The sequence below is a fragment of the Heptranchias perlo genome, chromosome 14, assembly GCF_035084215.1.
Source record: "Heptranchias perlo isolate sHepPer1 chromosome 14, sHepPer1.hap1, whole genome shotgun sequence".
In the NCBI taxonomy this organism is placed as follows: Eukaryota; Metazoa; Chordata; class Chondrichthyes; order Hexanchiformes; family Hexanchidae; genus Heptranchias; species Heptranchias perlo.
The window spans coordinates 35,911,009-35,933,638 of record NC_090338.1 but is presented as its reverse complement, the minus strand read 5'-3'; the positions used below and the strand labels follow the sequence as shown (position 1 = coordinate 35,933,638).

The following is a 22,630-nucleotide window of genomic DNA, read 5'->3' as shown; positions in this document are numbered from 1 at the left end:
AGGCAACTTCCTAGTGAATCTGCGCTGTACCCTCGGCAAAGCCTCAATATCCTTCCTATAGCATGGAGCCCTATACTGCACACAGCACTCGAATTGAGTTCTTATGGAAGTTTTATATAGGCTCATCATTACCTCTTGAGATAAAACCTAGAATACGATTAACTTTTTCCCAAAACCTCATCACCCTGAGGTGCTGCTTTTAATGTTCTGTGAACCTGTACCCCCAAATCTCTCTGCTCTTCCACAGCACCGAGCGTACTTCCATTCAGAATATAATTACTGCTGTTAATTTTTTTTTTACCAAAATGCATCACCTTACACTTAGTGATATTGCACTCTCTTCTCTGAGTTCACTGCCCTCCTATCCTCCCTTAATCTCAACCTTCATATAAACTCCCCTACCCATATTCACGGTCACCCTCTTGACCTTGCCATCTCACGTGGTCTCTACTCCCATCGTGTCAATCACAGATAAGACCATCTCTGATCACTTCCTTGTATCCCTCTCCAACCACATCCCACTTCCTCCTCCCAAACCCACTTCCTTCTATGTTGGCCCCTGGAAAAGCTCTCCCCCCCCCAAGTCACATACAACTGCAGTTTCAAATTTCCAACTGTCTCGCCAATGGCCCTTCATTCACCACAACATTTTTACAGCTACTGATCTGCTCACTCACACCCTCAGCTCCATATTTGATGCCCTTGTCCCCATTAAAACCATTACCCTTTCTCACCCTGGTTGCTCCCCCTAGTACGGCCCTTATCTCCGCTCCCTTAAGTCCGAAGGACACAGACTTGAACATTTGTGGCGGACAACTGGTTTAGCCATTCGTCGCCAGATCTGGCTGGATCACATAAAGCACTGTTGGGTCCTGCTGTCATCTGCCAAAACTGCTCACTGTTCCAGGATCATCTCTGAATGCAAAGATAACCCCCGGCTTTGCCTCTCGACTACAAACTGTCTTAAACCTCTCTCCCCTTCCCCCTCCAACGAAAAGTGCAAGAAACTCATGGACTTCTTTGTCACTGATTGAGACCATCTGTTCAGCTGCCTCTGCTGCTTCCCTCTCTTCCCCTAGCCCACCAAGCCAAACTTCCCCCAAAGTTCCCACTGCCCTAGCCCTGAACTTGCATCTTTCTCTAGTTTCTGTCCTATCTCCACTCATGCCCTCTTCGAGCTCATCTTGACCAAGAGACCCACCTCCTGCTCCCTTGATCCTATTCCCATCAAACTGCTGACCACCTAACCTCCCTTCCTGGTCCCCATGTTAGCCGATATTGTTAACGGTTTCCTCTCCTCAGGTACTGTCCCCTTCCCCTTCAAATCTGCCTTCATCACCCCCCTCCTCAAAAAACCCTCCCCTGACCCCTCTGTCCTTGCAAACTACTGCCCCATCCCCATCTGTAACCTCCCTTTCCTCTCCAAAGTCCTTGAACGGGTTGTCACCTCCCAAATCTGTGCCCATCTTTCCTGGAACTCCACGTTTGAATCCCTCCAATCAGATTTTTGCCCCTGCCACAGTACTGAAGCAGCCCTTATCAAAGTCACAAACAACATCCTATGTAACTATGACCATGGTAAACTATCCCTCCTCATCCTTCTCGACCTGTCTGCAGCCTTTGACACAGTTGACCACACCATCCTCCTCCAAAGCTTCTGTTGTCCAGCTTGGGACTGCGTTTGCCTGGTTCCATTCTTATCTATCCAGTCATAGCCAGAGAATCACCTGCAATGGCTTCTCTTCCTGCTCCTGCACCATTACCTCTGGAGTCCCCCAAGGAACTATCCTTGGCCCCCTCCTATTTTTCATCTCCGTGCTGCCCCTCGACAACGACATCTGAAAGCACAATATCAGATTCTACGTGTAGGCTGACGACACCCAGCTCTACCTCACCATCACCTCTCTCAACCCCTCCACTGTCTCTCATTTGTCACACTGCTTGTCCGACATCCAGTACTGGATAAGCAAAAATTTCCTCCAACTAAATATTGGGAAGACCGAAGCCATTGCCTTTAGTCCCCGCTGCAAACTCCGTTCCCTAGCCACTGACTCCATCCCTCTCCTTGGCCAGTGTCTGAGGCTGAACCAGACCGTTTGCAACCTTGGCATCCTATTTGACCTTGAGATGAACTTCCGACCACATATGCGCTCCATTGCGAAGACTGTGTACTTCCACCTCCATAGCATCGCCCGTCTCTGCCCCTGCCTCAGCTTATCTGCTGCTGAAACCCTTATCCATGCCTTGATACCTCTAGACTTGACTATTCCAATGCTCTCCTGGCTGACCTCCCATCTTCCACCCTCCATAAACTTGAGCTTATCCAAAACTCTGCGGCCCGTATCCTCACTCGCAGCAAGTCCCGTTCACCCATCACCCCTGTGCTTGCCTACGTTGGCTCCTGTCCTGGCAATGCCACTGTTTTAAAATTCTCATCCCTGTCTTCAAATCCCTTCTTGGCCTCGCCCACCCTATCTCTGTAACCTCCTCCAGCCCTACAACCCTCCAAGATCTCTGCGCTCCTCCAATTCTTGTCTCTTGCGCATCCCCGATTTTAATCACTCCACCATTGGCAGCCGTGCCTTCAGCTGCCTAGGCTCCAAGCTCTGGAATAGCCTCCTTAAACCTCTCTGCCTCTCTACCTCCCTCTCCTCCTTTAAGAAGCTCCTTAAAACCTATCTCTTCAACCAAGCTTTTGGTGACCTGTCCTAATATCTCCTTATGTGGCTCGGTATCAAATTTTGTTTGTGTTGCTCAGGTGAAGCGCCCTGGGACAGTTTACTACGTTAAAGACGCTATATAAATGCAAGTTTTTGCTGTTGTAATAACTAAGTCATAAAAGGCAAAATAACCAGTTAACTATTTGAAGACTTTCAACAGTTTTGTTTGTCATAATTTTTGAAATGACATATTACAATTTATGTCGTAATGTTGCAATAAATGTCAAAATGTGGCATTGTTTTGTTTAGCCATCCCAGAGTGACAAAGTAGCAAATCCAAAGGTTTTGAAATGGATGAATGAACTGGTCAAGTTACGCAAGCAGTTAAAAGGTAAATACCCTATTTATTTTTTTCATGGTTGCACATAATGCAGTGAATCTTGCCTTGTACGTGTTTGTAATTTTGCAAGTTAATATCTCCATTAGAGAGATGTTGAAAACTATTAGCAGGATAATTGAAAGGCAGACCATCTTCACGAAAACGTGTTTGACAAATCTTTTTTTAATTATAAGCACATAATGGGACACATAAATTGTCAAAGTTCATTATCAGGTCACTTGTGATGTCACTATGACAAAATGACACAAGACTCTTTTGGCTCATTCCTTTCCATAAAAGTTTTTCAAATACATTGCTATGAAGAAAATACCTTTTTTAAGTTTCTGAAAGATGTAACATAACCCTTAGATCTGAGTACTTCAACTCTCTCAGCTAGCTAGTTTTGCCTTTAGTTCATATGATAGTAAAGCAAACCCTAATAGTTTTAAGATACTCTGCTGTCAGGAGCAGCTTTCTTTTTCTATTAATAGTGGACCTCTTTTGGTGTTGCTCAAGGTAAGTCAGGTGATAAACTTTTGTAAGGAAAGCAGTGTAATGCATTGTAACGCATGCCATAGAATTCTGCTGCTAGACTGTGTCTTTAAGTCCACAAAATCTAATTGTTAATTAAATGCAGCCCTGGTAAATCAACAACCACAACCGTTTGCATTTATATGTGGAGGATAGTAACAGACTTCAGGAGGACATAGACTGGTGAAATGGGCAGACTCATGGCAGATGAAATTTAATGCAGAGAAGTGTGAGGTGATGCATTTTGGTAGAAAGAATGAGGAGAGGCAATATAAACTAAATGGTACAATTTTAGAGGGGGTGCAGGAACAGAGAGACCTGGGGATGCACATACACAAATCTTTGAAGGTGGCAGGACAAATTGAGACATCTGTTTTTTTTTAAAAAAAGCATATGGGATCCTGAGCTTTATTAATAGAGGCATAGAGTTCAAAAGCAAGGAAGTTATGTTAAACCTTTATAAAACACAGGTTAGGCCTTAGCTGAAATGTTGTGTTCAATTCTGGGCATCACACTTTAGGAAGGATGTCAAAGCCTTAGAGAGGGTGCAGAAGAGATTCATTAGAATGGTGCCAGGGATGAGGGACTTCAGTTATGTGGAGAGACTGGAGAAGCTGGGGTTGTTCTCCTTAGGAGAGAGAAGGATAAAGGGAGATTTGATAGAGATGTTCAAAATCATGAACAGTAAATAAGGAGAAACTGTTTCCAGTGGCAGAAGGGTCGGTTACCAGAGGACACAGATTTGAGGTGATTGGCAAAAGAGCCAGAGACGACATGAAGAAACATTTTTTTACGCAGCGAGTTGTAATGATCTGGAATGCACTGCCTGAAAGGCTGATTCAATAGTAACTTTCAAAAGGGAATTGGATAAATACTTGAAGGGAAAAAATTTACAGGGCAATGGGGAAAGAGGGTAATGGGACTAAATGGAAGGCTCCTTCAAAGAGCTAGCACACGCACGATGGGCTGAATGGCCGCCTCCTGTGCTGTACCTACTGTGATATAGCACCTTTGACGTAGGAAATATCTCGAGGCCTTCACAGCGATGTAATCAGGCAAAAATCATCACTGAGTCAAAGAAGGAGATATTAAGAGGGTGACCGAAAGCTTGGTCAAAGAAGTGGGTTTAAAGGAGGACCTCAAAGGAAGAGAGGGAGGTGGAGAGGCAGAACGATTGTGAAGGGAATTCCAGAGCATGGCGGTCTAGATGGCTGAAGGTACAACTAGCAATAGTGGGGCAAAGGGAGAGGAGGGTGCACAAAAGGCTAGAGTCAGAAGATTGGAGAGTTTGGGAGGTGCTGTCGGGCTGGAGGAGGTTATATAGAGCTAGGGAGTGGAAAGGCTATGAACGGATTGAAACACGGGATGAGAATTTAAAATTTGAGGCGTTGGGGGACTGCTAGGTCAGCAAGTGTAGAGGTGATGAGTGAGTGGGACTTGGTGCAGGATAGGATACAGGCAGCAGAGTTTTTGATGAACTGAAGTTTACAGAGTATGTTGAATGGGAGGCTGGCCAGGAGAGCAATTGGTATAGTTGCACCTGGAGGTGAAAGAAGCCTGGATGACAGTCTCAACAGCAGACAGGCTGAGGGAGAGGCGGAGGCGTACAATGTTATGGAGATAGAAGCAGACGGACTTTGTGATAGAGTATAGGATCGGAAGTTTAACTCAGGGTCGAATAGGACTTTGAGATTATGAGGACTGGTTCGGCCTGAAATATTGGCCAGGGACGGGGATGGAATTGGTGGTGTGGGTATGGAGTTTGTGGTGTCGGCTGAAGACGATTACCTCAGTCTTCCCAGTGTTTAACTGGAGGATATTGTGGTTCACCCAAGACTGGATATTAGGCAAGCTGTCTGACAAAATAGAAGCAGTGGAGAGCTTGAGCTAGGTGGTGGAGAGTTAGAGCTGGGTGTCATCGGTGTACATATGGAAGCTGACCCATGTCTGCGGATAATGTCGCCAAGGAGCAGCATGTAGATGAGGAAGAGGCAGCTGAATGGATGGTCTGAATCTTAGTAACAAAGAAGTCTATGTGCTGCTCACACATTGGAGGTGAAAATGGAAGGGGCGGAGTCGAGTGATTTAATGAGACAGTAATGGAGAAATGAAACCGGATGTTATTCCAGGATGATTCTGGAGTCGTGTACGGTTTTGGCAGAGGAGAGGAGAGTGCGACGTGATGGTCCAGCCAGAGCTGGTGATTGACGGCTAAACCAGTTGTTTGCCAGCTACCCTCAATTTCCCCCCCCCGCCCCCCGACGGTTTTGAGGAAGCGAAGATGGCGGCCGCATCAGGGGAAATGACCACGGTGAGGGAGTGGTTGAGCCAATCGATTGCTACAGATGTAGTGTGTTCAATGGAGGGCCAAAGATTAGAATTGCTGGGATGAGAGAACAAAGTTTTGCTGGGGACAAGAGCACCAAAGGTGGACATGAGTGAATGGTTAAACAAATCGACAGCTGCAGAAGTGATGTGGAGAAGGGAGGGCCAAAGGCTAGGGAGTTTGTATTTAGAAAGTGCAGTTGTAAGTAATTTGGGGGAGATTTTTTCCAGGGATGAATATAGAATGAAGTTGGGTTAGAAGCGGGTAGGCAAATATGGGTGGTGAGGGATACAAGGAAATGATCAGACTTCAATTGTGGGTGAGGGAATTTTGCAGATCGGAAGGTGCTTTGTAAATTTTGTTAATGATTGTCTCCTGCTCTGCATCTAATGTGGTGTGACATTTAGTGTGTGATGTGTGTCAAGAGATGAGCATTTTTATACAACTAATTTCTCCCATGGCATTGCTCATGGTGCATCAGAGGATATTTTATTACAGTATCATTATGCCGTGTAATGCACAATATATCATCAGGGTCATTGATTCATGGAGATCAAATATCCAATTTTTATTGTGAGATATTCTGGGATTTATAGCGGTGCTTTGGAAATCAAATTCAAAAGCTCTGTTCCTGTAAAATCCATAATTATATGTCCTTTACTTATATATTAAATTTTCAGCTCCTACCTTCCTTAAAGCTCAGGATACATGGGAAGATAGTGGGAGGATGTTCACAAATCCAGGTCAGTAACAGGTGTACAGCAATAGTGAAGAGTTGGGGAGACAATTCAAGGGGTTTAGCATTTATGGGAAAGTCCTTGGTTTAGGTATTGCTCGGGGGATGGGTGTTGTATGTGGTGGGACCGGGAGGGGTTTTGGAGTCTGGTAATAATGTGGAGGGGAGGGATAGGTATTCATGGTGGAAGCTGCAGAATGTGGTATGAGAGCACAGGATGGGTGCTTGTGTAGGGAATTAACGGGGACTGGTGGGGAGGCATGGATGTTTAAGGTGAGTGGGAAAGGCATGGGTACTCTGGACTGTAGAGGGGTAAAAGAGGCGAAGGGGAATGAAATGCGTAAGCTTTGCTTAAAATGTTTGGAATTTAAATAACAGAGTTCTCCAGAGTCAAGAAAAGCCAGTACCCAGTTAGAACCATAATCCCAGGTTTTTGAAGAGCATGTATTGGGTGGGAGGAAAAGACCACCTCCGGTTCTGTGTGGTTGGGCCAGGTCGGGTGGGGCTGAGAGGGAAGGCTGACTCTATGCAAAAGATGGGCACAGGAAATGTTGCACTTAAAGGAAGTATGCAAATACGCAAGACTTTTTAATACTATAATATATTGTTATATATTGTAGACTTAAGCACTCCATTCCCCTTCATCTCTTACTCCTCAACTGTCTTGAGTGCATATGCCTTTCCCCGCTTACCTTAAACATCCAAACCATCCCACAAGTCCCATCTACTGCTCCCCCCTCCCCCTTCCCACCAGCCAAGCACCCATCCTGTACTTTTCTACCACATTTTGCAGCTTCCACCCTGAATGCCCATCCCTCCCATCCACCTGATTACCAGGCTTGAGAATATATAATTATATCGATGGATATAATTATAGCACTTAACTTCCTGTTTTCCCTGCTGCTTTTCCTATTCGGTTCCACTTTCATTGAAATAACTGTTATTTCTAACTAATACCACCCTATTTTAGTCTTTGCTAGTTTAATGTATTATCCATCTTTCTCTGAATCTTGGGTCCCCCTTCATGAGGTGAGAACCATTGGACAAAGTTGCATTTATTGAACAAAGCCTGAAGTTTTATAAGATCAACATGGCCACATCGACAATGCAGCTAAATAGTCCATCTTGGATTACGACAACTTGTTGAGCTATCTCATCCACAGCATAAGTTGCATGATTAAACCCAGGAAAAATAATTCACTAATTGCTGTGATTGTTAATACTCTAAAAGTACAAAATTCTTCGTGCACCTTGTTCAAGATAATATAGCAGTCACTATAAACTGGAACTTAATGTGATTTGAATGACCGAATGCATATATGTAAACAGTGTAAATAAATGAGCAGATATGCACCAATATGTTTTTGTTTGTACTTTCATAACAGAGGCAAGATATAAAACTTCAGAAAACGATGTAGAAATTTTGCCTGTAATACGCCCACGCAGCAATACTCTTCCAAAGAGCTTTGGTTCTTGTCTGGAACATGAGCAAAGAGATGTATATAAAGAAACATCCGAGAAGGAGAAAAAGCCATCTATGGAAGCAACATTAGAAACAATCCTAAAAAGACTTAAAGAAAAACGAGCTGAGGAAGACTGGCCAGAGGATATTAAGGTATTGCTTGGACAGTAGCCTTTTGACTGCTGAATTTGGTTGAGCCAGTAGAACAACAAGTATTTAATCTCACTTGTTCCCATTTCATATGTAATCATTTTACCTGCTTTATTTATCTAATTTGACAATTGTACTGTTTTGATAACATTAGATAGATTAAATGTTGAGGACAAGCTGCACAGTTGTGACTGAGCACTTTGGACTGAGCATGCTCTTGAAACAATTGTTGCGATTTAAGGCTTTGTTGAATATAGTACTTTAAATGTTTCCTGGACAGGTCGATAGTTTCTTCCTGCCTCATGTGGAGGACTGAGGACAAAACAATGCTGCACAACACACTGGTGTATTATGAAAAATATCATTAATTTAGTTTGCCAGAAAGGAAAAATCAGAATTGAACCAGATTGACCACTTAAAATGCAAATAGAACTGCTGCACAAGCTTGTAGCTGACAAATTGCTTTACAACATTTGGTATATTGAGTGTTACCGTTGCAATTTCATTTGGTTTAATTTAAAATGTATTTAATTACCCTCTCTAACAGGAAATGAGACAAAACCATTTAACAGCAGAGAAGATAGCCCTACAGAAGAGTCTATTATATTTTGAGAGCATTCATGGACGTCCGGTATTTTTACTTTTGCCTGTTTTTAGGACTTGCTGATTATTGGCACTTTTTAAATCTAAACTTAAATGTCAGGCATTGCATTCATTTAAGTGTGTTATGTACTTCAATATAAAATATAAATCTTTATCAATAAAAGCAAAGAAAAAAATTGGTGCAGTTAAAAAGTAAAATATTTGAGAGCTTACTAGAGAGGTATACAAAATGGAGTACATATCTGGAGGAAACGAGTGTTATTGTTAGGTCAAGTACACTAAGAATTTATATTTTTAAGCTGCTAATTCTATAAATACGAACTGTGTTCATGTGAAATAATTTTATCGTGGTATACAGTTATCGTCTTTGGGGTGAAAGCAACTTAATATTGACAAATAAAAATTGAATACTTGAAAGTCAATCCCTTTGAGAACCAGGGGTTCAGATGACATCACAAACTGCCTGAGTGAAACTAGAATGGTTTGTAAATGGTATCTGAAACTGAAACCTGGGATTAGACCGCAGTCTTGATCATACTGCTTGGTATCAATTAAGTTATGTGAATGAATGAAAAAAGTCATAAATAAAATAACATTCCAAATTATTTTTAAGAGTAAAATTAGTATAATAATTGAATGATCAGTGTATTGACTGTTTAATATAGACATTGTGAGATAAAAGTACCATTTATGAAAAGTCATGTCACTATATCCACTTCATCAATTATCCTGTAAAAGTATATATTAATGTACTTACTAGTTTGCAGTCCTGCTTAGTGTTCAATATTTAATGAGACCTATCTAATTTTCTAGGTTACTAGGGAAGAAAGACAGCTAGTGAAGCCTTTATATGATAGATACCGACTTGTGAAACAGATGCTGGCCAAGGCAAACGCAACACCAGTTATTGTAAGTGTGAAGCTTCCCTAAAAATAACAAAATTAACAATATGGTGCCTTCAACGTAGTAAAAAGTCCTACGGCGCTTCACAGCAGCGTAATCAAATAAAACTTGAAACCGAGCCAAAGAAGGAGACATTAGGGCAGGTGACCAAAGGTTGGCCAAAGAGGCAGGCTTTAAGGAAGGCCTTAAAGGAGGAGAGAGAGGTGGAGAGTTTAAAGAGGGAATTCCAGAGCGAAGGGCCCCACAAGCTAAAGGCACGGCCGCCACTGTTGGGTTGAAGGAAGTAGGGCATGGAAAAGAGACCAGAGTTGGAGGAATGTAGGGCTGGAGGAGGTTATGGAGATAGGGAGGGGCAAGGCCATGGAAGGATTTGAACAAGAGGATGAGAATTTTAAAATGGGGGTGTTGGGGACCGAGAGCCAATGTAGATCAGCGAGCACAAGGGTGATGGGTGAACAGGACTTGGCGCCAGTTAGGATATGGACAGCAGAGTTTAGGGTGAGCTCAAGGTTATGGAGGGCGCAATGATGGGAGGCCAGCCAAGAGGACATCAGAATAGTCGAGTCTGAAGGTAACAAAAGCATAGATGAGGGTTTCAACAGCAGATGGGCTGAGGCAGGGCAGAGACGGGTGATATTGTGGAGGTGGAATTAGGCGGTCTTGGTGATGGAGAGATTATGGGTTCAGAAGCTCAGTTCATTGTCAAATAGGACACTGAGTTTGGGAACAGTCTGGTTCAGCCTGAGACAGTGTTGTTTGGTAGGAAACAGAATTACCAATAGTGCTGTAATAGCTGACACGCAGATTGTTTTCACTTTTCATAGAATCATAGAATGGTTACAGCATGGAAGGAGGCCATTTGGCCCATCGAGTTTGTGCCGGCTCTCTGCAAGAGCAGTCTAGCTAGTCCCACTCCCCCGCCCTTTCCCCATAGCCCTGCAAATTTTTTCCCTTCAAGTACTTATCTAATTCCCTTTTGAAAGCCATGATTGAACCTGCCTCCACCACCCCCTCAGGCAGCGAATTCCAGATCATAACCACTCGCTGTGTAAAAAAAAGTTTTTCCTCGTGTCGCTTTTGGTTCTTCTGCCAATCACCCCTTGAATCCATGTCCTCTAGTTCTTGACCCTTCCGCCAATGGGAACAGTTTCTCTCTATCTACTCTGTCTAGACCCTTTGTGATATTGAATATCTCTATCAAATCTTCTGTCAACCTTCTCTGCTCTGAGAACAACCCCAGCTTCTCCAGTCTATCCACATAACTGAAGTCCTTAATCCTTGGAACCATTCTAGTAAATCTCTGCCCTGCCACCTGCAACGATTTGTGCACATATACCCCCAGATCTCTCTGTTCCTGCACCCCTTTTAGAATTGTACCCTTTAGTTTATATTGCCTCTCCTCGTTCTTCCTACCAAAACGTATCACTTTGCACTTCTCTGCGTTAAATTTCATCTGCCACGTGTCCGCCCATTTCTCCAGCCTATCTATGTCCTCTTGAAGTCTGTCACTATCCTCCTCACTATTCACTACACTTCCAAGTTTTGTGTCATCTGCAAATTTTGAAATTGTGCCTTGTACACCCAAGTCCAAGTCATTAATATATATGAAGAAAAGCAGTGGTCCTAGCACTGACCCCTGGGGAACACCACTGTACACCTCCCTCCAGTCCGAAAAACAACCGTTCCTGTTACTTAGCCAATATTGTATACATGCTGCCACTGCCCCTTTTATTCCATGGGCTTCAACTTTGGTGACAAGCCTATTATGTGGCACTTTATCAAACGCCTTTTGGACAACATCCAGGCTTGGGCTCATAAGTGGCAAGTAACATTCGCACCAGATAAGTGCCAGGCAATGACCATCTCCAACAAGAGAAAGTCTAACCACCTCCCCTTGACATTCAACGGCATTACCATCGCCGAATCCCCCACCATCAACATCCTGGGGGTCACCATTGACCAGAAACTGAACTGGACCAGCCATATAAATACTGTGGCTACGAGAGCAGGTCAGAGGCTGGGTGTTCTGCGGCGAGTGACTCACCTCCTGACTCCCCAAAGCCTTTCCACCATCTACAAGGCACAAGTCAGGAGTGTGATGGAATACTCTCCACTTGCCTGGATGAGTGCAGCTCCAACAACACTCAAGAAGCTCGACACCATCCAAGATAAAGCAGCCCGCTTGATTGGCACCCCATCCATCACCCTAAACATTCACTCCCTTCACCACCGGCGCACTGTGGCTGCAGTGTGTACGATCCACAGGATGCACTGCAGCAACTCGCCAAGGCTTCTTCGACAGCACCTCCCAAACCCGCGACCTCTACCACCTAGAAGGACAAGAGCAGCAGGCACATGGGAACAACACCACCTGCACGTTCCCCTCTAAGTCACACACCATCCCGACTTGGAAATATATCGCCATTCCTTCATCGTCGCTGGGTCAAAATCCTGGAACTCCCTTCCTAACAGCACTGTGGGAGAACCGTCACCACACGGACTGCAGCGGTTCAAGAAGGCGGCTCACCACCACCTTCTCGAGGGCAATTAGGGATGGGCAATAAATGCTGGCCTCGCCAGCGACGCCCACATCCCGTGAACGAATAAAAAAAAAGTCCATATACACTACATCAACTGCATTGCCTTCATTGACCCCATCTGTTACCTCATCAAAAAACTCAATCAAGTTAGTTAAACACGATTTGCCTTTAACAAATTCGTGCTGGCTTTCCTTAATTAATCCACACTTCTCCAAGTGACTGTTAATTTTGTCCCAGATTATCTGTATTATTTGGTTCTTTGCTTATATTGTATCCTACCATACAACACTAATTTAGAATGAAAAGTGTGAAAAACATTTTCTAACACAACAGCCAAGGCTGCTGGCTTCTCAAAGAACTCTGGTTGCTGTCACCAAACAAAACTGGCAGCCTTGAGTCATGAATTTCTAAAAGGGTCGTCAGTTGATGGTCCCTTTTTTTTAAAAGAAACTCTAGGGTTTCACTTTTGCTTAATTGCCAATGCCATTTTTTCCAGCTGATACTTGACTTGTAAGTATCAGTCCTTTCTAGTCCCATCAACTCATTCTCAGCCTCTACTCAGCAGCACAACCAATTATAGGATTTGTGTTAAATGTCCTAGACCCTTCACAGTGATTGATAATAACAACTTCACTTCACTGTCTTCTAATGTTGCCTCATTTCTAAACTTACTCCAAACTTAGCAAAAGGAACCTCAATAACTATCTTGTTTGTTAGAAGGATATCCTGGACACAAGATTATTCAAGCTTGCTTCCACTAAGTCGTATAGAGACCTTGGGTTGTTCTGCCAAGAAACAAATCTCCACCCTTGGGTTAGAAAGGAAAGCTAGTTTTAAGCAGGGAGTTGTCCAGCAAATGTGCTTTCTTCCTGGCTGCACGAGATAGTGCAGAATTGCAAACCTGATTAACTTCAGAGTTTGATATGCATCAATCTTTGAGGAAGCAAAGGTAGTTTTATCACAACCTTTTGCACTGTTCAAAGCAGTTTTATTGCTGGCATTGGTGTAAAAGAGGAAGTGCCACAAAACCTCTTACGAAATAAATAGTTAGATTCAGGCAACTGCTCTGAGGGCAACTGCTCTGAGATCATCTGAAGAATTCCTTCATATCTAGTTCTTCTGGCACAGAACATATTTCAGCATATGGCTGGCTTCAGAATTGTCTCTTGACTGTGACATTGCCCAATTGACCTGTCTTAAGACTGGCAGACACTGCACTGCAACACATGGAGTATCCAATTCTTTTAGATTATGAAGAAGAGGAAGAAGAAAGGAAACCAAAAGTGTAAACTCTTCTAGTGGGCACTAATGATGCAGGAAATTAGACTGCAGTGTTCCTGTACTTCTGACTTCACTCATATGTGTTGAGTTGCCCGTTTGCATCTTGGGAATCCAGGCGTGGATGGGTGTACCTGCAAGCCAGATGTTTCCACTGTTTCAGTCCCCTTCTCTTGCAAACAGCCACAAAAATTGTTCAGGAGAGCCCGAGTCAGACTGAACATATGGCCTTTAGGCTTGATGGATCAGATTTCTTTGTCTCGGCTGCTTCTTTCTCTGACTTCTTAAAGGATTGCACCATAGATGCCACATGTCAGAAGATAGATGCCCCCTCTCTTTTTCCTCGCCCGCCCCCAAAAAAACCTGGAAAATCCAGGATAAAGCACTATCTCAAGAGGCCTGTTAACCATCTGGCTGCTCCTTAACTAAACTGACAATCAGTTGGGCAGAAGAAAGAAAAGAACAACTTGAGCAAGACAACAGAGACTGGGAGTACAAAAAGCAATAATACCATGATTGTTAAGGAGTCTAGGGCATTGGATGAAGAAAGAAGGTAGGCCTGGCTCTTAAATGAGCCACAGGCAGACAGCAGCATGTGGAGCCAGGAAAGCTGTAAACAGGATGCAGCAGAGCCCACCTTCAACCCATAGGCAGCTAGTCCAGAGGTTCCCTACATAAATCCCCAGAAGACCGAACAACACAAGATTGCAGAGCCCATTGCACACCCATGAGCCTCAGAACAGAACAGTTCACCGGAGCTAGACAGTAAATTAAACAAATTGCATAACAGAGTAGTTGGCCAGGTCACCTTCCCAGCTACTGCCATGACTTTTAACGAGTAGACAAGCAGGAGCACAATATTTACCTTACCCTTTTCCATGGCACCTTTCCAGCAGTCGATGGAAAAGACCCTATCCCTACACCCCCAGTCCACCTGTCTGTCTTTCGCAGCAATTTTTTTTTTAAAGAGTTCAGAGGATTAGATTGGCTGCCTAATATATGTCTGACATACTGTGATTGGAATGCTTTTGAGAAAGAATTGAACATTATGCTTAGTCAGGCATTCACATCATTTTCATGCCATTTTGTCTGCTGTCCTAGCTTTCTTTGGGAATAGGAACATCTGCATGCACTAAACCCTCTATCGAAGTCTTGTTCGTGTGGATACTAATGGGTGGGCATAGAACAGTGTTGTCCAGTAGAAATCACTGTCTAGCCACAGGCATGGCTACGGTGACACCGTTCTAGCCACATGCACTAATTTTTGTAGACAACAACCTTACGGGATACGAGTAAATGTACTTAACGTGTATTTGCTTAACAAACATCTACCACCATTCAGTGTGAAATTTTGCAGCGTGAAAATTGATCTTCACTCAATTTTCCTATTGGATTTTCCTGACTTTATACCTGTGAAATGGGACAAATTTGGAAAATCTATACGGAGAAGCACTCCAAGCCAACCGTAGTGCCACCGAAGGTTCCATGTAATATTATTCATTTATTTGTACATTGCGGTTGAATGGATGAGGAAAGTTATTAGATTACTTACCGTCAGTCTAGTCCTTCTCATTGTTTTGAAAGGAGTTCAGTCCCTATGTACAAGCTCCTTTCCAACCTTAACCTTTGGTTCTGTCTTTGAGGGGATGCTGTTTGCAGCTGCTTTGGTTTGTGATGTGTTGCTCTTGATCTTAAGGTGAAAGGATGAGATGTGATCACAGGCACGATGGGCCAAATGGCCTCCTTCTGTGCTGTATCATTCTATGGTTCTATGAATTCGGAGAAATGCCTTGTGTGAAGTGAGGAAAGATCACCTGATTAAACAACAAATCAAAAGCAAAATACCGTGGATGGTGGAAATCTGAAATAAAAACAGAAAATGCTGGAGAAGCTCAGCAAGTTAATTTGTGTTTTGACTTGCTGAGCTTCGCCAGCATTTTCTGTTTTGATTAAACAACAGTGCAGTTGTGTGAATTTCTCAGGCATTATCCCTGGATGAGTTCCCCCTCCCTGCAGTTAGTAATCCAACATTTTGTTTTTCATATAAGAGGATTGCAGAAAAAAAGCCAGTTGGTGCTCAAATTGATTTCTTGTCACATGTTATTGATTACAGCTATATGATATATTAACACATAATGCCACACTGCATAATTTACTGAATTATCAAAGCTAAGTGTTTTAAGAATGAGATCAGTTTTTACGTTGGTAATGTCAATATGGGAAGGAGACCAAACTGCCACATTGGCCTTGTATTACTGTCAAATCTTCAAAAAGGCAGGATAACATTTATCTTTCATCAATTTCTTCCAGGGTTCTCCATCAACCAAACGTCGTGGCCAGACATTGCAGCCAATCATTGAAGGTGAAACTGCTCACTTCTTTGAGGAAATAAAGGTTAGGTTTCATTTGTATTCATAATATATCGCATTAATCACATGGAAACATTACTTGTAGCTTGTTTAGTTACACAGCCTTTCAAATTGTTTTGATTGTCGGCAGTTTATGAAATCCCATTGAACATTCTGTTGACAGTGCAATAATACCTATTGTAGTTCAGTTTAGAATTGTTTGAAGAGGGTACATAAATAATGAAAATGAATACTGAGAGAATTGTAACTTAATTTCCGTGTTAGTAGCATTGCTAGTTGGCACAACCAGTAGTTGTATGGGAAGATTGTTACAACAACAACTTGCATTTATATAACACCTTTAATGTAGTAAAACGTCCTAGGGCGCTTCCCAGGAGTGATTTTCAACCAAAATTTGACACTGAGCCACATAAGGAGATCTTAGGATAGGTGACTAAAAGCTTGGTCAAAGAAATAGGTTTTAAGGAGCATCTCAAAGGAGGAGAGAGAGGCGGAGAGGTTTAGGGAGAGAATTCCAGAGCTTAGGGCCTAGGCAGCTGAAGGCACGGCCGCCAGTGGTGGAGCAATTAAAATCGGGGATGCGCAAGAGACCAGAATTGGAGGAGCACAGAGATCTTTGAGGGTTGTAGGGCTGGACAAGGTTACAGAGATAGGGTGGGGTGAGGCCATGGAGGGATTTGAAAACAAGCATGAGAATTTTAAAATTGATGCGTTCCCAGACTGGGAGCCAGGCGTGCACAGGGGTGATGGGTGACCGGGACTTGGTGTGAGTAAGAATATGGGCAGCAGAGTTTTGGATGAGCTCAAGTTCATGGAGGGTGGAAAATGGGTGGCCGGCCTGGAGAGCATTGGAATAGTCAACTCAAGAGGTAAGAGGCATAGATGAGGGTTTCAGCAGCAGACGAGCTGCGGGGCAGAGACAGGCGATGTCACTGAGGTGGAAGTAGGCCGTCTTGTTGATTGAATGGCTATGTGGTCGGAAGTTCATTATGGGTCATATAGGATGCCAAGGTTGCGGTCAGTCGGGTTCAGCCTCAAACAGTGGCCAGGAAGAGGGTTGGAGTCGGTGGCTAGGGAGTGGAGTTTGTAGTGGGAACCAAAGACAATGGCATCGGTCTTCCCAATATTTAGTTGGAGGAAATTTTTGTGTGACAAATGAGAGACAGTGGAGGGGTCGAGGGCGGTGGTGGTGCGGTAGAGCTGGGTATCATCAGCGTACATGTGGAACCTGCCTTTGTGTTTTCGGATGATGTCGCCGAGGGGCAGCATGTAGATGAGAAATGGGAGGTGGCCAAGGATAGATCCTTGGGGGACTCCAGAGTAAACGGTGCATGAGCGGGAAGAGAAGCCATTGCAGGTGATTCTCTGGCTACGACTGGATAAACAAAAATGGAACCATGCGAGCGCAGAACCACCCAGTTGGACGTCAGAGGGGAGGGGTTGGAGGAGGATGGTGTGGTTAACCGTGTCAAAGGCTGCAAACAGGTCGAGAAGGATGAGGAAGGATAGTTTACCACGGTCACAGTCACATAGGATGTCATTTGTGACTTTGATAAGGGCCATTTCAGTACTGTGGCAGGGACAGAAACCTGATTGGAGGGATTCAAACATGGAGTTGCTGGAAAGATGGGCACAGATTTGGGAGGTGACAACATGTTCAGGGACTTTGGAGAGGAGAGGGAGGTTGGAGATTTGGCAGTAGTTTACAAGGACAGAGGGGTCAAGGATGGTTTTTTTTGAGGAGGGGTGTGATGAAGGCAGATTTGAAGGGGAAGGGGACAGTACCTGAGGAGAGGCGTCTGTTAACAATATCAGCTAATTTGGGGGCCAGGCAGGGAAGTTGGGTGGTCAGCAGTTTGGTGAGAATAGGGTCAAGGGAGCAGGAGGTGGGTCTCATAGTCGAGATGAGCTTGGAGAGGACATGAGGGGAGATGGGAGAGAAACGATAGAAAGATGCGAGTCCAGGGTTAGGGCAGTTGAGAACCTTAGGGGAAGTTTGGCTTGTTGGGCTAGGGAAAGGGAGAGAAGCAGCAGAGACAGCTGAACAGATGGTCTCAATCTTAGTGACAAAATAGTTCTTGAGCTCCTTGCACTTGTTGGAGGTGAGGGTGGAGGAGGCAGGGAAGAGGGGTTTAAGAAGACAGTTTGTAGTGGAGAAGAAAAGCCGGGAGTTATCTTTGCATTCCAGGATAATCCTAGAATAATGAACAGTTTTGGCAGAGGCGAACAGGACCCAATAGTGCTTTACGTGGTCCAGCCAGATCTGGCGATGAATTGCTAAACCAGTTGTCTGCTATAAATGTTCAAGTCTGTTAATAACGAACTACAATTGTAGTAGAGTATAGTAACAAATAAGGAATAGGCTGTTCACAACTCTGCTTTTGATTTTCTGAAAATATGTCTGGTATATAAGGTAGCATTATGATGATTGGGAGGCACATAAAATATTTGTGTATCTATTGGCAGAAATTTGCCCTTCCATGCCTAAGCATCTGCTGTATAGTTCTGTGGGAAATGGCGCAGGTGTTATCTTGGGCTGTATTCAGAATCTTGGTTAAGACGTGTTTGGTAATAAAAGGACCTACAACCTGGGAGTAGCTGTTCCTCCAAGTGATGCTCATGGCTCCAAACGCAAACACCTGTTTTCTGGCAGAGCTGGGCTTGCAGCATTCTTAGAGGTTGACGGTGGTCTTGAATCCACCATCTCCAGTTCACTTTTCAGGTGCAGCTCCCAAAGTGAAGAGTTGGAATTTGTTCTTGGAAATCTTCGAGTGAAGATTACTCTCTCTTCCCTCCCCCCCCCCAAAAAAAAACACATGCATCCCCATTGTTATGGAAGGAGCTGTTGCAAGGAAGTTTCCGCACAGCTGCTTAAACCAGTCAGATACATTTCTTCATGTTGGTTATTCTTGTGTTCTGGTCCTAATAAACCTATTTACTTGATGGTCTTTAATTTTTCTCAGAAGATATTCCTTTAGGAGTCTGCTGTCTTCTGCTATTCATACATTGGAACTTCCTGTGCAAATTTCTTTTGATGACTTTCGTCCCCTTCAGCCTGTGCCAAGCTAGTTAATAGAACCAGCTGGATACTTGAATAAGTGGTCTTACAGTACATAGAAAAGGATGGTCTTTGTGACCAGTTATCTCACTCATGGTATGGATTTTAGCTGAGAATTTAATAGCACTTGTGGTATTTATCCCTGTATGCTGGTCATCGAGTAGAAGTTTACAGCTTTCTTTTGTGTTTGTTTTTTAGGAAGAGGAGGAGGAGGAGGATGATTGTAATATGACAGCAGACTTCACTGTTACCCTAAGGCCAGGCTTACACGCAAGAAATTTTTTAGATCAGTTGGATAATGACCACAACATAATTGCATCGACAGTAGAAGAGACTTCAATGAAGCTGAGCCTTGACCTAGGGGTATCAAGCATGCATGCTGCATCAATGTGAGTATATGATAAAATATTGAAGTATCACACTTTGATATGTAGTATTACAATTTTTTTGGTTTTAGTGGTGGGGTGAGGAAAGAGAATTAGTCTTGCTTCAAAAGTCTTGATGACAAGATCATATTGTCTGTTGTATTATTCCAAATTTCAATATCATTTTGGTGTGGTCATCTGGACAGTCTTATTCAATTGATTTTGATTTACTAAATATTATGACTGATATACATCATCAGAGTTGTGATCAGGTAGAAGCATCATTTCCTAATACATGCTCAGTGTGTAGAGAGATGCTTCAAATGTACAAATCCAGCTGAGCAATGCTTCTATAATCACTTGTTAGGTTCTAGTTAAATTTCAAAAGCATCAACGATCACTTTGATAACTGAATTTGCGTTTTCCACTCTTCAAATATTAATGTACAGCAGTATGTTAGTATATTTTATTGTGCTAGGGCACTTAATTTCCATGTTGAGGATATGCATCCTCCTGTGTTTTAGAATTGCTTAGTTGGGGGACAGACTGGATGGTTATTTTTCTTCTGGTATTTGGGCTGAAATCAGCCTGGACTGATGGAATAAAAGTTTTCTGTCTGTAGTTCAAGGGGCCCAAGTGAAGTAAGTTTGGGTAGCCTTCGCTGACCACGATTCTGCACAATTTTTAGTCTAAGAGGCCACAAGGATGGCTGAAATGAATAGTAGAAAAATTACATTGGTGTAGCAGGGTAAGCAATTAAGATTGGGGACTAAGGCACAACATTGGCATTGAATAGAGAAAGTGTCAATCTATATTTGAACTGTGCCTAACCTGCAGTTGATGACATCTCTCATCTTAACTACATAAGCACAAAAAACCTTTTCTAACCTCTTTTAGGTTGTGGGAAAGAATAGAAAAGGTATTTTCAGTATGAACACTAGTGTCCTGTTTATTGAACCATTGAGAGAAACGAATGGAAGTGATGATAGATGATGTCTTGCTGTGAAAAAGTTTGATCATAAAGCTGCCTTCACTCCAAACTTTGTTAAATGATCCATGGTTTGTTGTCAGATCTTTCATAAGAAAACTGTACGTAATTAGCTATAGGCGCCTTTTTTCTGAGTACACATATTCTTCATTTATTAGTCTCTGCATATGAACGGGATATGAATATATGAAAATGCTGCACAGGGAGAGACCAGCTGGTCCATCTAGCTCGTGATGCCTTGTGCTTCATGATTAAGACATTTTCTACTCACCGGGTCCATACAATCTCCTGGGAGAGGCCAAAAACCCAAGGCCAATTAGGGGGAATAAAATCTGATCCCCAAGACAATCAAAACTAGTCAAGGAGACTGCATTGACCATGACTTACATTGGACAAAACATGGACAAAAGAGCTGAATTCCAGAGGTGTGGTGAGAATGACTGTCTTTGACATCAAGGCAGCGTTTGACCAAGTGTAGCATCAGGAGCCCTAGTGAAATTGAAGTCAATGGGAATCAGGGGATAACTCTCCATTGGCAAGAGTCATACCTAGCACAAAGGAAGATGGTAGTGGTTGTGGGAGTTCCTCAGCTGCTTTATCAATGATCTTCCCTCCATCATAAGATCACAAGTGGGGATGTTTGCTGATGATTGCACAGTGTTCAACTCCATTCGCAACCCCCCTCAGATAATGAAGCAGTCCGTGCCCGCATGCAGCAAGACCTGGACAACATTTTCAGGCTTGGGTTGATAAGTGGCAAGTAACATTCGTGCCAGATAAGTGCCAGGCAATGACCATCTCCAACAAGAGAGAGTCTAACCACCTCCCCATGACATTCAATGGCATTACCATTGCTGAATCCCCCATCAACAACATCCTGGGGGTGTCACCATTGACCAGAAACTTAACTGGACCAGCCACATAAATACTGTGGCTACAAGAGCAGGTCAGAGGCTGGGTATTCTGCGGCGAGTGACTCACCTGCTGACTTCCCAAAGCCTTTCCACCATCTACAAGGCACAAGTCAGGAGTGTGATGGAATACTCTGCACTTGCCTGGATGAGTGCAGCTCCAACAACACTCAAGAAGCTTGACACCATCCAGGACAAAGCAGCCTGCTTGAATGGCACCCTATCCACCACCTCAAACATTTACTCCCTCCGTCACCGGCGCACCGTGGCTGCAGTGTGTACCATTTACAAGATGCACTGCAGCAACTCGCCATGGCTTCTTCAACAGCATCTCCCAAACCTGCGACCTCTACCACCTAGAAGGACAAGGGCAGCAGGCGCATGGGAACACCACCGCCTGTACGTTCCCCTCCAAGTCATACACCATCCCGACTTGGAAATATATTGCCGTTCCTTCATCGTCGCTGGGTCAAAATCCTGGAACTCCCTACCTAACAGCACTGTGGGAGTACCTTCACCACACGGACTGGAGCGGTTCAAGAAGGTGGCTCACCACCATCTTCTCAAGGGCAATTAGGGATGGTCAATAAATGCTGGCCTTGCCAGTAACACCCACATACCATGAATGAATTTTTAAAAATTTCCTTGGGACCCACCTCTTGTGTGACATGATTTCTGCCCCGGCTAGGAACCGATTCAGCTCTCTTGAAGGTATAGAGCAAATCAGCATTCACCACACAAGTCAGCAACCTGTTCTGTGGGTCCACCATTCCCTGGGAAAAGATGAATCGTCTAACATCTAACCTAGATCTTGTGTAACTTACAAGTGTGACCCCTGATCCACCCAAATCTATCTATTTGTAAAAAGTTTCAGTGGTGGGGAGAGGAGAGAAACAGAATTAGTCTTGCGTCAAAAGTCTTGATGACAAGATCATCGTACCTCTGTTTGTTGTATTTTATTCTAAATTTCAATATCATTTTGGTGTGGTTATCTGGACAGTCTTCTTCAATTGATTTTGATTTACTAAATATTATGACTGATATAAATCATCAGTGCTGTGATTAGTTCGAAGGACCATTTCCTAATACATGCTCAGTGTGCAGAGATGCTTCAAATGTACACATCCAGCTGAGGAACACTTCCATAATCACTTGTTAGGTTCCAGTTAAATTTCAAAAGCATCAGTGATTTCTTTGAGGAAAGCTGAATTTACTTTTACCACTCTTCAAATATTAATGTATAGCTGTATGCTAGTGTATTTTATTGTACTGGGACACTTAAATAATTGAAATAAGGATGGACATAATCTAGCCCTTCATTATTTTATGGACTTCAATCAAATTGCCCGAGTTTGCGTTTCTCTAAAGTAT

General features: G+C 43.4%; 1 protein-coding gene across 7 annotated transcripts in view; it reads left to right on the top strand.

Annotated features, from left to right (window-relative positions):
- fam13b (family with sequence similarity 13 member B) overlaps positions 1-22,630 on the top strand; it is a 149,419-nt gene that overhangs the window by 107,161 nt on the left and 19,628 nt on the right. For 4 of the 7 annotated variants that reach the window (XM_067996270.1, XM_067996267.1, XM_067996265.1 and 1 more), the window contains 7 exons: positions 2,970-3,051; positions 6,577-6,639; positions 8,018-8,247; positions 8,792-8,875; positions 9,661-9,756; positions 15,879-15,962; positions 19,194-19,384. In XM_067996270.1, coding sequence (XP_067852371.1) covers positions 2,970-3,051; positions 6,577-6,639; positions 8,018-8,247; positions 8,792-8,875; positions 9,661-9,756; positions 15,879-15,962; positions 19,194-19,384 — 830 coding nt within the window. The remainder of the gene's footprint in view (positions 1-2,969; positions 3,052-6,576; positions 6,640-8,017; positions 8,248-8,791; positions 8,876-9,660; positions 9,757-15,878; positions 15,963-19,193; positions 19,385-22,630) is intronic. The other 3 variants (XM_067996271.1, XM_067996268.1, XM_067996266.1) reach the window with 1 other exon arrangement.